Source organism: Hemiscyllium ocellatum, chromosome 9 (assembly GCF_020745735.1).
Source record: "Hemiscyllium ocellatum isolate sHemOce1 chromosome 9, sHemOce1.pat.X.cur, whole genome shotgun sequence".
In the NCBI taxonomy this organism is placed as follows: domain Eukaryota; kingdom Metazoa; phylum Chordata; class Chondrichthyes; order Orectolobiformes; family Hemiscylliidae; genus Hemiscyllium; species Hemiscyllium ocellatum.
In genome coordinates this window covers 96,239,693-96,253,316 of record NC_083409.1, presented here as the reverse complement: position 1 = coordinate 96,253,316, position 13,624 = coordinate 96,239,693, and the positions used below count along the sequence as shown (strand labels likewise).

The 13,624-nt window shown below is 41.0% G+C and overlaps 1 protein-coding gene across 1 annotated transcript in view; it reads left to right on the top strand.

Moving 5' to 3' along the window:
• Positions 1 to 2,653: 2,653 nt before the first annotated feature.
• Positions 2,654 to 13,624, top strand: part of dr1 (down-regulator of transcription 1) — a 29,736-nt gene continuing 18,765 nt past the window's right edge. The window contains exon 1 of the mRNA XM_060829957.1: positions 2,654 to 3,166. Within this exon, the coding sequence (XP_060685940.1) occupies positions 2,947 to 3,166 (220 nt within the window). The 5' untranslated portion in view covers positions 2,654 to 2,946. The remainder of the gene's footprint in view (positions 3,167 to 13,624) is intronic.

The window sequence follows — 13,624 nt, the reverse complement described above, 5'->3', positions numbered from 1 at the left end:
AAATTTTCAGCATGAAGACCACAATGAAAATTCCTCAGTTCTTCTTTGAAGCACTCTTTCCCAAAGGAAAATCCAATAAAACTTATAGATGATGGTAATGGCCAGAACTCATATGCCTTAACATGGAACTCCACTACACTGAACTATCTTATAGGTAAAAACAATGACTGCAGATACTGGAAACCAGATTCTGGATTAGTGGTGCTGGAAGAGCACAGCAGTTCAGGAAGCATCTGAGGAACAGTAAAATCGACATTTCGGGCAAAAGCCCTTCATCAGGAATACAGGCAGAGAGCCTGAAGGGTGGAGAGATAAGTGAGAGGAGGGTGGAGGTGGGGAAAATGTAGCATAGAGTACAATAGGTGAGTGGGGGAGGGGATGAAGGTGATACGTCGGTGGAGGGGAGGGTGGAGTGGATAGGTAGGAAGATAGGCAGGTAGGACAAGTCATGGGGACAGTGCTGAGCTGGAAGTTTGGAACTAGGGTGAGGTGGGGGAAGGGGAAATGAGGAAATGAGGAAACTGTTGAAGTCCACATTGATGCCCTGGGGTGGAAGATGAGGCGTTCTTCCTCCAGGCGTCTGGTGGTGAGGGAGCGGTGGTGAAGGAGGCCCAGGACCTCCATGTCCTTGGCAGAGTGGGAGGGGGAGTTGAAATGTAGGGCCACAGGGCGGTGTGGTTGATTGGTGCGGGTGTCCCGGAGATGTTCTGTAAAGCGCTCTGCTAGGAGGTGTCCAGTCTCCCCAATGCAGAGGAGACCGCATCGGGAGCAATGAATACAATAAATGATATTGGTGGATGTGCAGGTAAAACTTTGATGGATGTGGAAGGCTCCTTTAGGGCCTTGGATGGAGGTGAGGGAGGAGGTGTGGGCGCAGGTTTTGCAGTTCCTGCGGTGGCAGGGGAAGGTGCCAGGATGGGAGGTTGGGTAGTAGGGGGGCGTGGACCTGACCAGGGAGTCACGGAGGGAACGGTCTTTGTGGAAGTCGGAAAGGGGTGGGGAGGGAAATATATCCCTGATGGTGAGGTCTGTTTGGAGGTGGCGGAAATGTCGGTGGATGATTTGATTTATGCGAAGGTTGGTAGGGTGGAAGGTGAGCACCAGGGCCGTTCTGTCCTTGCTATGGTTGGATGGGTGGGGTCTGAGGGCAGAGGTGCGGGATGTGGACGAGATGCGTTGGAGGGTATCTTTAACCATGTGGGAAGGGAAATTGCAGTCTCTAAAGAAGGAGGCCATCTGGTGCTTTCTGTGGTGGAACTGGTCCTCCTGGGAGCAGATACGGCAGAGGCGGAGGAATTGAGAATACGGGATGGCATTTTTGCAAGAGATAGGGTGGGAAGAGGTGTAATCCAGGTAGCTGTGGGAGTTGGTGGGTTTGTAAAAAAATGTCGGTGTCAAGTCGGTCGTCATTAATGGAGATGGAGAGATCCAGGAAGGGGATGGAGGTGTCAGAGATGGTCCAGGTAAATTTAAGGTCAGGGTGGAATGTGTTGGTGAAGTTGATGAATTGCTCAACTACCTCGCGGGAGCACGAGGTGGCGCCAATGCAGTCATCAATGTAGCGGAGGAAGAGGTGGGGAGTGGTGCTGGTGTAATTACGGAAGATCGACTGTTCTACGTAGCCAACAAAGAGACAGGCATAGCTGGGGCCCATACGTGTGCCAATGGCTACCCCTTTGGTCTGGAGGAAGTGGGAGGATTTAAATGAGTAATTGTTAAGGTTGAGGACCAGTTTGGCCAAAAGAATGAGAGTGTCGGTGAAAGGGTACTGTTGGGGATGTCGAGAGAGGAAAAAACGGAGGGTTTGGAGGCCCTGGTCATGGTGGATGGAGGTGTAGAGGGATTGGATATCCATGGTGAAGATGAGGCATTGGGGGCTGGGGAAACGGAAGACTTGGAGGAGGTGGAGGGCAAGGGTCGTGTCTCAAATGTATGTGGGGAGTTCCTGGACTAAGGGGGATAGGACAGTGTCGAGGTAGATAGAAATGAGTTCAGTGGGGCAGGAGCTTGCTGAGACAATGGGTCGGCCAGGGTGGTCAGGCTTGTGGATCTTGGGAAGGAGGTAGAACCGGGCAGGTTGGAAGCTGTGGGTGGGAGATCTCCTGAGGTGATGAGGTTCTGTATGGTCTGGGAGATGGTGGTTTGGTGTTGGGGGGGTGGGGTCATGGTCCAGGGGACGGTAGGAAGAGATGTGCTCGAGTTGAACTATTTTATAGCTTGGGTAATGTTTGGAATCCAGTGATTCTTTAGAATGGTTAGGATTAGTGTTCTTAAGAAAGGTCATTGAAGTCGAAACATTAATTCTCTTTTCTACCCACTGGTGCTGCCACAAGCTGAGTTTCCTCCAACAATGTGTGTTTGTGCATTTCAAATCTCCAGCATCTGCAGTTCTTTCTTTTATCTTTGTACGTTGTTCTCTGGAAATGGGATAGGAGCTCACAAGCTTCTGGACTCAACGGTTAAGGAAAACACCCATCCTCCTGCGTCAGGGCTGGCAATGGTTAAGACGGGACGAGTGGCCTGAACGCAGCGAGGCCGGGAGGAGGGATTCCAGCTGCTGCCGCCGCCGCCGCCAGGGGGAGGCTCTCACGGAGGAGGTCGGTGGGCGGGGCAGTGGCGCCGGAAGTGCAGTACTCTCCGGCTTCGCGGATGGTTTCCGGTGGCCGATCCAAGATGGCGCCGTGGCCGGGAGAAGGGGAATGAGTGTGGGGCGGACAAGGAGGCTGACTTGGTGACCACAGCCCGGCCGGATTAGGGCCTGGATACTCGGGGATTTAACGGGAGCTTCCGAGGACCGCGTTGGTGGGATCGGAGGAGACAGAGAGGGATCCTGCGGAGGAGGAAAGGGGAGTTTCAGTCAGAAACTGTGGGCGGGAGGGGGGTGGTGTAAGGTTTTTTTTTAAAATCCAGAGAAGGCTTTTTACTTTTGAAATACTTCCTCGAGCCATGGCTTCGGCGTCCGGCAACGACGACGATCTGACAATCCCCCGGGCGGCCATCAATAAAATGATCAAAGAGACGCTGCCTAACGTGCGGGTGGCGAATGAAGCCCGTGAGCTGGTGGTGAGCTGCTGCACTGAGTTCATTCACCTCATCTCCTCCGAGGCCAACGAGATCTGCAACAAGTCAGAGAAGAAGACCATCTCCCCCGAGCACGTTATCCAAGGTGAGGGCAAGGGCAGGGCCGAGGCCCCGGTGGGTGGTCGTGGTGACAAGAGTCAAAGGGGACCGAGCATTGGGCACGTGTTTCACACTCGGTTTAGTTATTCATTTGTCGTTCTGGTGTCTCGGATGGAAACAGTCACCTAAACCCAGTTTGTCACTCTGGAGGGAAATTACTTCCATCAGCCCTAATTTCTCCATACCAGCCTTGAGACCAGGTTTTGATAATGAGAGCTATTCTGTGCTTGGCACATCTCCGTTGAACACATTCCCCAACTTAAGTAATATTTCACATTTCGTCTGGTTGGATAGATCTGAGAATGCAATTTTTTTTTAAAGATTGTGGTGAAGCTTATTCTAAAGACAGGTCGTGGCAAGGTTTTAAACAAAAAACCGAAAGAGCTGCAAATCCGAAACAAAAACAGAAATTGCCGGAAAAAGTCAGAACATCTGAAGAAGGATCACTGGAGCCAAAATGTCAATTCTGATGCCTCTCCATAAATGCTGCCAGAGCTGCTGAGTTTTTCCAGCAATTTCTGTTTTTGTTAGTGATAAGACTTTGTTGATTGTGAAAATATTTTAAAGCTTTTTATGGATGTGAATGGTGGAGGCAATTGAGTTGTTTCCATAAGCCTGACCAACAAATTAATTTGCTTGTACAATTGTACAGAAATTGCTTTGTAAGTGCTATTGAAAATGTGAATATTAAAGTAATAATCATTATGTTGAATTTTTTTCTAACTTGTGATCACCTTAATTCAATTGTAGAATTGTTATTGAATATTCTTTGCCATGCATTGAGAAATTATGATTATAAGCACATGTTCATTTGCAGCTTTATAGGCAATTCTGTTTGTATCGGGTGTATTTTGTTGCAGAAGGATTATGAAGGTTTCAAACTAACTTAGATAATATGAGCTTGTCTTTTGGAGAAGCTATTTCCTGGTTTAACAATATTCTTATGAATTACAATTTTTTTTTACAAATAATGCCATAAATGTTAATGTATCAAATTGGCCAGATTCAGGAGAAGTTAGTATAGCATGTTTACATTTGTCAGTTCTATAAATATATTTCAATATTTGATATACAATCAAACCAGAATTTGTATAATTATATTTTTCAGACTACGGCTATGGCTTAAATAGAATACTGCAAGAAAGCTTATGTACGTTTAGGGTCATTGTTAGAATAATATTAGCCTGAATTGGATAATTACACAGTTAAATATAATTTATTCTGATTAATTAGGTGAATTAATTTGTTGTATTCTGTGAAAGATTCCAACCAGAACTCACTGATAGACCAGTCCATTTCTTCCTGCAGACTGACAATCAATGTGGCATGTTTCCTGGCCTTAAGATGCCATTAACTCTCTCATTTTATAACTGACTAAGTACCAGTGTCTACATTGGATGGCGTGTAAATCAAAAAAGTTTGTGAAAAAGCCTACTGACTCTTGCAGTTGTGGATTGACCCTGTTTGGATCCATTCTAAATGTTGGCTTCAATCAAAGCAAGTTGCCTTGGGACTTCACCCCTTCTTTAGATGGTTAAGTAAGATGAGAATATACGAGCAAACAAAAAGATTAACAAAACCAGCGAAGTTAGTTTGAACTCAAGGGCAGTTTTTCCTTTAGGTCAACCTTCCCTTGCATCTTCCAGATTCATCACTTTTAATTGACACAAGATGTAAGCTATTCAGCTGGACAGGTGCCAGCAATGTTGCTTAGTGACAGGAACGTGAATGAGTAGTCAGCCATTTTCTCTCTTCATTCAGGCAACATTTACACACTGAATATTGATCAGGAATTTGTTATGTACTTAAACTCTGGTTGCTCTAGAACTGTCAGGTTCTTATCTAGACCAAGTAATGGGATATATTCATCTTTTATTAACTTCCCTTGTCTGTGTTGGTAAATGTAGGAACATCATTTTAAGGTAAAAACCCGCTGATGATTGCTCACTATTTTTAGTGCATCTTTAAACATTTAACCTTTGAAGCCAGCTTAAGGTTCCCACTGTGCATATGAGCACAATCAAAGAGCCAATTTCGTGTTTTTCACAGACTGTTTCTTTTTCAGCTGCTTTTAAGCTGAAAGTTGTTGAATATACCAAAGACCGTGGAAATCGTCCTGTAGAAAGACACGGTGTGAGCAAATGCAGCGTTCGTTTGTGATGAAAACAGAAAGTTTGGGTAGGTTTTTAAGAAAAACTGCCTCATGGTTTGATTCTAAAAGGCAAGTTTTTAAAAATGATAAAATACTTGATTGGGCAACTGAGGGTTTGGAATTTTTGGAAATCAGATGTTAAATGTTTTAGTAATAGCATTGATACCAAGATTAGATGAATTATTTGCTGAGCAGAAAGTGATAAATGTAACTGGAGTTTTCTTGTTTTATAGCTTAAAACAAAAGCCTCTTGTGCAGCAATTTGAAGTCAGTGTTAAACTTCTTTTCACAAAAATACCAGTTATTGCTAAGCACAATATGCATCGCCTGCACGTGAAATCCATATTCTAGTTCGTTCAGGATAAATAAATCAGCTCAGCTGCATGTGCAATGGCATATTCAGCATTTCTAATTATGTAATATGCATGGAGCATTGCAAACCAATGGACCTGTATATTTTTAAAATGCTTACCAGCAGTGAGTTTTTGTGTAGTTCTGGTAACACGAACGATGATGAATGGCCATGGAGTCGAAATGTAGCTGTCAAATTTGTGTAAGTGATCTCAATAGTCCTAAAATCCACTACATGGAAAGCCAAATTCAAGCATGTCAATCATAGCAAAAAAACCTGTAAAATTATTTGTTGGTACTACACACAGAAACACTTTTGGGAAGTTGAAATAGTTTAATTCAGTCCCTGTTTCTTTATTGCCCCGAAACCATGGAAAACCATATTTTATAAGTAATCATTCAGTGTGAAACAGTGATAAATTTCCTCTTCTGACTGTATTGGTAAAGGTGAAAGATGAAATGTGTGGGTTTTTTTAGGGTTGTGTATGGAGCATGATCAATTCAAGCTGAACTTCTCATGGCTTTGTTCGCTCGGCCTCTTCCCTAAATGTGGGTTCATTTCTGTTTCTTCATAGTCAAATTGTTAGCTGCATTATCAGACATTTAACTGCTCATTGATATTGATATGACAGGAAAGGAAAAGCATCTTAGCCAGAGTAAATATACATTAGTGTCATTGTTAGGTCTATTTCTGCCATTATAACTGCCTGAATTTACCCTTGTCTAGTACCCCAGTGGCTTGGCCTTTTGCATGTACTTCTGGTTGACCTACTATAATATACCTTTTGTGAACTTGAGACCTCAATAAAACTGCTATCCGTGTCTTAACTGTCATTAGGTTCCATTTAGTTATCGCCCTTTGTAATCGATAGTTGTGGGGAAAAGGTAGGAAAGTGGAGTTTAGGATTACCTGATCAGCCAAAATCTTGTTTAGTGGTGGAGCAGACTCAATGAGTTGAATGGCCTACTTTTGCTTTATCTTATAGAGTTATGATGTGGGAGGCCTACTTTTGTTCCTAGGTAAGGAATTTATTTTTAGAACACTCACCTTTGTTTTCAAATGCTTTCACACCCTCACCCATCCCTGTGTGTAATCTACTGCAAAGCCTTCTGGGATATCAGTGCTTATCAAATTCTGGCCCCTCAAACATTCTCAGGTTTAATAACCCCATCATTGATGACTGTATCCTCTATTTACTTAGGTCAGAAGGTCTGAAACTGCCTCCCCCCACCTCTGTACCTCACTTTCCTTTTTATTAAGGTGCTCTTAAAAATGAAGCTAGAAACAGTAGAGCCCAGAGACTTGTGGTGGCCTTAAAATGTACTTGTGATAAAATGGTGAGTAGAATGTTGTCTTTTATATCTTGCAAATGCAATAGAAACAGGAAAAGAATCAGTCATGCTTCAGAAGCACAGCAACATTGTTGGACTGCACCTGGATTACATGTTTTGATATGGGAAGGGGATTTGAAATAGTGCTGGTATTGATTGCTAAAGGTTTAATATGCAAAGAGAACTGATAGGGCCTTGAATGGTAGAGCACATTACATACCTGCAGTATTAAAGAGCATTGACCCACCTTTGTTGGAGTATTGTCACAATATTTCAGGAAAAACATTTGGACATTGCATTCCATTTGGATTAGGGCTTTATCCTCTTATGTTTTGATCGATTTATCAATTGATCTTTAAACTTTGTCTATATTTAATTTTAATTTCTGTCCTATATCTGGTAATTACTGAAGCCTATTAACAATTCTGTATTTCTGCCATTTTGCTCTTGCTATGAAGACTGGAAGTAACAAGAAATATGTTAAGGGGAGCTTGTTATATATTTTGCATTAAGCTGGCACGTGGGTAGCGAAGACATTTTCTGTTCCTATTTTCTATTCTTTCCTGTTTTTATTTGCATTAGAACTTCTAAAGTTTTATTTTGTAGCTGGGCTTTCAAAACTAGAATCCATAGTTGTGCATATGTTCTTGAATTAAGCAACTTTGTGGGTCTTTTCCTTTAGTTTAAAATCCTTTTGTTCATGTGACATAGTAACAAGATATACAGAGGAACCTCGATTATCCGGCATTCAATTATCTGCACGATTAACCGAGCGAAATACTGCCCGCCCGTGTCCTTCTGATAATCGAGGTTCCTCTGTGTTTAGTGACTGTAGATTAGAATTAAACTTACTTGGAACTTATGCTGTGCTATATGGTAATGTGTTGCCACTCGCAAGTTTGTTCTTCGTGAATTTGCTTATCTTGTAACATTTATTGTACACTTGTGTGCTGACTGTGAATCTAGTCTTTGCTTATCCAAAGTTCAAAAGAAAAACTTACTTCCTAGTGTAAAAATGTGGGCTATGCATGTGTCACATACAGTGCTCAGATGTTCACTGTTTGCAACAATAATAATTGGTTGTATCATTGCACTGGTAGTGCATCCTCACAAATAGCAGGACTTTGCCGTGTATTGCATGATAGCTAGCCATCTCAACTCAAGTGATTACTTTAACTTCTTTCAGGATTTTCTGTCATTATAGGCATAAATGTTTGAAAGTCGGTGTTGTCTGTTCATACATCCACATGTACAAACAAACAGAAATGTATAAATTGCTTACATGTTTGTTAGTTGCTAAAACACTGCTTTCTGATGGCTTGAGGATGGTAAAGAGTAGATAATACAGTGAATGTCTCCACATCCAGCTACTTTTAATGCAAAGTTTTTCAATAAAGTTGAGATTTACGACCATATTTGTGATATTTGACTGTTTTACTTTGCACTGTTAAAGAACTTGATTATTATGAATGATTGTGTTGTGACATGGGTAAACCCTCCTGCTTAATTTAAACTTGCAACGCAGAAATGATCTGTGAAAATCCGAGAGACCAAGAATTAATTAAAGTAAAAATTAACAATCTTATTCTTTAAAGTATAACAGACAATAATTAACACTGTTTACAACTCCATCCTCTAAACTAGTTTTTACTTCCCCTTTTTTAATACTAGTTTGATTAAAAATCGCCGATTAAGATTTACTAAAAATTTCAAATTTCAAAACTAGCCAGCTGTCAAATGTTCTCTTTGTAGATTTGCTCTCCAGGTCGATGTTGATGTTTTTGTCTGTGCAAACTCCTTCTGTAGACATTTCTGACTAACAGTCTATATCTGATGGTCTTTTGGTAGTTCTCTCCCAACTGTTCACGTTTTTCTGGTCTTATACCCCCAAAGCATCAGATTGTGTCATTGGCTTTTAAGATTGTCAGTATACTCAATTCAAACTTGTTTGGAGTTTGGGTTTTTTGGGGGGTATAACTTAAACTGATTGGCTGTATTTGAATTTGTTTTTGTCTCCAGGCAACCAGCTACCTGAGCTACTGGACCCAAAAGTTACATTATATCTTGTTCAGATCACTTTGTACTGTCCAGTAGTTGTGCTAGCTTTTAACTTTCTTAAAGGTACAGGATACCTGCATCTTCACAATACCTCCTAATCATAATAAAAAGATGGCTTCCTTTTTTTCTATTCTTTAAACACATTACCCTAATATATTGATAACTTTAAGTTCTCCTTAATATCTTCCCATAAGACTGTATGTAAAACATTAAATGCAATTCGCTTCTAAACTCTATCAGTTAAATCCGCAATAACGCATCTGCGATTACTTTCTTCTGACCGGCAACATGTATGATTTTTAAATTAAAAGTCTGTAACATAAGACTCCAACAAAATACTCATTTAAATCGTTCTAAGAATGTAAGCGGATTGCGATCCATGTTCACAACTGTCTCCGACACGTTGTTCATGACATACACATTATAATGTTGTAAGGCCAGTACCAAACTCAGTAGTTCTTTTTCAGTCGTGGAGTTTTTCCTCGTGGGGATGTCAAGCTTCTTTGAAAAGTAACCAACTGGCAGTTCAGTCCCATCCTCATCTTCCTGGAGGAGTACAGCTCCAACTCCTATGTCACTAGCATCGATGGCAACTTTAAAAGTTTTTGGAAAGTTTGGTGTAGCTAAAACTGATTTGGTCGTAAATATCGATTTCAAATGGTCGAATGTCTCCTGGCATTGTTTTGTCCACCAAAGCTTTGTGTTGTTCTTCAGCAAATCAGTTAACGGTGCTGCTACATTGCTGATGTTTGGAACAAAGTTCCAATAGAACCTGCTGAAGTTGGTCATGGAAATTCATCGATGGCCTTCATCTTTGCATTTAGTGGGGTCATCCTTCCATGACTGATGTTATGTCCCAAGAATGTTATCTCTGCTTTTGCGAATTCCATTTTATTTAAGTTTATCACCAGTTTTCTCGTAGTCATTCAAAGAGCACTGCCAACTATATGCTGTGATCTTTCCAGGACTTACTAAAGATCACTACGTCATCCAAATACACTGTGCAGTTTGTTAACCCAGCCGCAACTCTGTTCATGAGTCTTTAGAATGTGGCGGATGCATTCTGTATTCCAAAGGGCATCACTTTAAACTGATCTAGCCCATTTGGGGTTACAAACGTAGACTTTTTTTTGCCAACTCTGATAAAGGTACCTGCCAGTTACCACGCATTAAGACCAACTTGATGATTTAACTTGCTTGACCGACCATCTCGATACAGTCCTCCAATCTGAGAATTGGATATGAGTCGGATTTTGTAACTGCTTTGACCTTCCGATATTCCACGCAAAATCGTTGAGTTCCGTCCAGTTTAGGAACTCCACTCACTCTGGCTTGGTTCAATGGTATCCTCATTGAGCATGGTCTCCACATCTGTCTGGCTTTGAGAGGATTAAGCCGATAGGAGTGTTGTCTTATCAGAGCAGTATTCCCTACACATATTTCATGTACAATAGCATCAGTCCTCCCCATCTGATTCTTACATATGTCCTTGTATTGCAGTAACAAATCTTTCACCTCCGTTCTATGCTTCTGAGACAGATAACTTAATAACCTATCCTGCTCCTTAAGGACAACTTCATTTGTTAATCTATTTTGAAGCACATCAAAATCCACATCTGAATTTGATTCCTCACTCTGCAGAGCAGTAACTAACACCTGTTTCCCCAGTTTTTTCTCTCTAGTATGATACGATTTTGACATGTTCACATGACATACCTGTTATCTTTTTTCTATCTGACATCTTCACTAGATAGTTCACCTGACTCAACCTTTTCTAAATTTGATCGGGACCGCTAAGCCTGGCTTTGAAGTGATCTCCTATCACTGGTAACAGTACTAACACGTCATCCCCCTCAGGAAAACATCTCGGAGCTTTTATCTGCCACCTGCTTCATTCTATACTGCGCCCTCTTTAGGTGCTGTTTAGCTAACTCACCTACTCTATTTAATCTCTTCCTCACCTCAGATACATAATCTAAATGTGAGATCTCTGACTTTGGTCCTGTCCGTTTTTATTTAATTAATTTCAAAGGGCCTCTCGCTTCATGCCCAAAAAATTAACTTGAAGGGAGTGAACTGAGTAGGTTCATTTGGGGCACCTCTAATGACAAACAATACAAATGGGATATCTTTAACCCAATCATTCTGGTAATTCTGACAGTATGCTCTCAACATGGTCTTCAAGGTCTGATGCCACCTTTCTAAAGCTCCCTGGGATTCAGGATGATACACATTGGATTTAAAGGAAGCTATCCATAGCCACCTTAAACAGCCTAGCAGTAAAATTTGACCCTTTGTCTGACTGAATCTCTCTACGTAGCCCACACTGTGTGAAGAAAGCAACTAACTCCTCTACCACCTTTTTTGCCTTGATACTCCGTAATGGAATTGCCTCCAGAAATCTGGTAGACACATCCATTACGGTTAACAAGTACTGGTTCCCACTTTTAGGAGGGGACCCACGCAATCAATAATAACCCGAATGAAAGGTTCTTTGAATGCTGCAATTGGCAACAATGGTGCTGGTTTTATGACCTACATTTTATTGCCTTACCTACCTTTTGCTACGTATGACACGTACAATAAGAGTTAACCATATCCTGTGCATTTCAGGCCAATAAAAAATGTTTTTGTACCTTAAATTGAGTCTTTCACACCCCTAGGTGACCTCCTACAGTTAGTTCATGTGCTTCCAGTAACCCCACCTGTCTGTTTGTTACTGGCAACACAATCTGGTGCACTTCGACCCATTTCTCCTCTGCACTAACCTGCCGTGGTGTCCATTTCCATCTTAGGATTCTGTATTTCAGAGAATAACTTTCTGGAATATTGTCTGCCTCCTTTATGGAGTATGCATCCACATATTATATATTTTTTATCATCTTGTCTTGCTGTTGCAAGTCTCTTAGCCTTTCAGGGTGAAATACTTCTGTCTGACCCTCTGCCTGTTCAGGTTTTTCTTGTACCGTTACGTCAAACTGGGTGTACGCTAACTGAACCTCAACTCTTTAATCTTTATTTTTACTTTTTGCTTCGTGCTGTGACTTATGATAGTGGGATCTGGTTATCACATAGGCTGGGAAAATACCAGGATATTTCTATTTTAACTCCTCAGTTTCTTGGTCTTCCTTTGGCTTCTCCACAACAAGGGATGTCTCTAGCATTACCTATAAATCCTCGGACCACTCCAAATGCCTAGCCAAGTTTTCAAATGAAATAAAGATGGCTTCAACATCTTTCTCATCAAAATGTGGCAGAGTTTAGTCATATTTATATGTATCATTACCTTTTCATCTCCATTCTGTTAATGACCTTTTTCTTTCCTTCTAAACTTTCTTAGCAAATTTGAGAATCATCTTCAAAACTCAGAACGTCTTTAACAATTTTAGGAGCCATTTCTCTCACTTTTAATTTAATCAGCCACAAGTTACCGAAATTAAACAAATTGCCTCACCTATGTTTTATTTAAAGACTGGGACACTAACCTACAAGTGTTTAATCTGGAATTTTTCGTACCCCAAATTTATTCAAATCTGCCTAAACCAGTTCAGATCTCAAATCCAAGAGCCAAACTTCAAATCGTGGGCACCCTCTCCCCCCAACCAAAAAACGGTTCAAATCCCAGCCACGAGCCCCCCAAACTGTTATGACACTGGTAAACCCTCCTGCTTAATTTAAACCTGCAACACAGAAAAGATTTATCCTGTGCAGTAATCTGTGAAAATCAGAGAGGCTAAGAATTATGTAATGTTAAAATTAACACCTTTTATTTCTTAAATGTAACAGAATAATTAATTAACAACTATTTACAACTCCTTTGTTAAAAGTACAATCTTTTATTTTCCCTTCTATAATACTAGTCCAATAAAACACCCCGATTTAAGATTCACTGAAAAATTTAAATTTCAAAACCATCCAGCTGTCGAATCGTCTCTTTGACACCAACCTAGAGAGCAAATCTGCAATGTTTTTCTCTGTGCAAACTCCTTCTGTAGACAGGTACCTCTCAGACCGTTCTGACTAACAGTATACATCTGATGGTCTTTTGGCGATTCTCTCCCAACTGTTCAATTTTTTCCAGTCATATACCCCCAAAGCATCAGATTGTGTCATTGGCTTTCAAGGTTGTCGAATTCGTATTTTTTGGGGGGTGCGGATTTAAACTGATTGGCTGTATTTGAATTTGTTTTTATCTCCAGACTACCAACTACCCGCACTACTGGACCAAAAGGTTACATTATATCTTGGTCAGAACGTATTTGGTGCTGTCAGGTAGTTTTGCTAGCTTTTAACTTTCTTAAAGGTACAATGCACCCACATCTTCATAACAATTAACTGATTATTTTCTTACATTTGGATATTGCACATCTTAGTATTTTACAAGACCCATAAAGAACATGATGATTTTATTGCAGATTTGATAGACAAACTGTAGGCCATGGTGTAGGCGCTTCATCTACTTCTCAAGTTTTGCAAGCTCCTTGAAGTATAATACCAGATGTAGAAAGTAACAAAGCATTGTTATGGTGAGCTTTATTCCAGCTGAATATC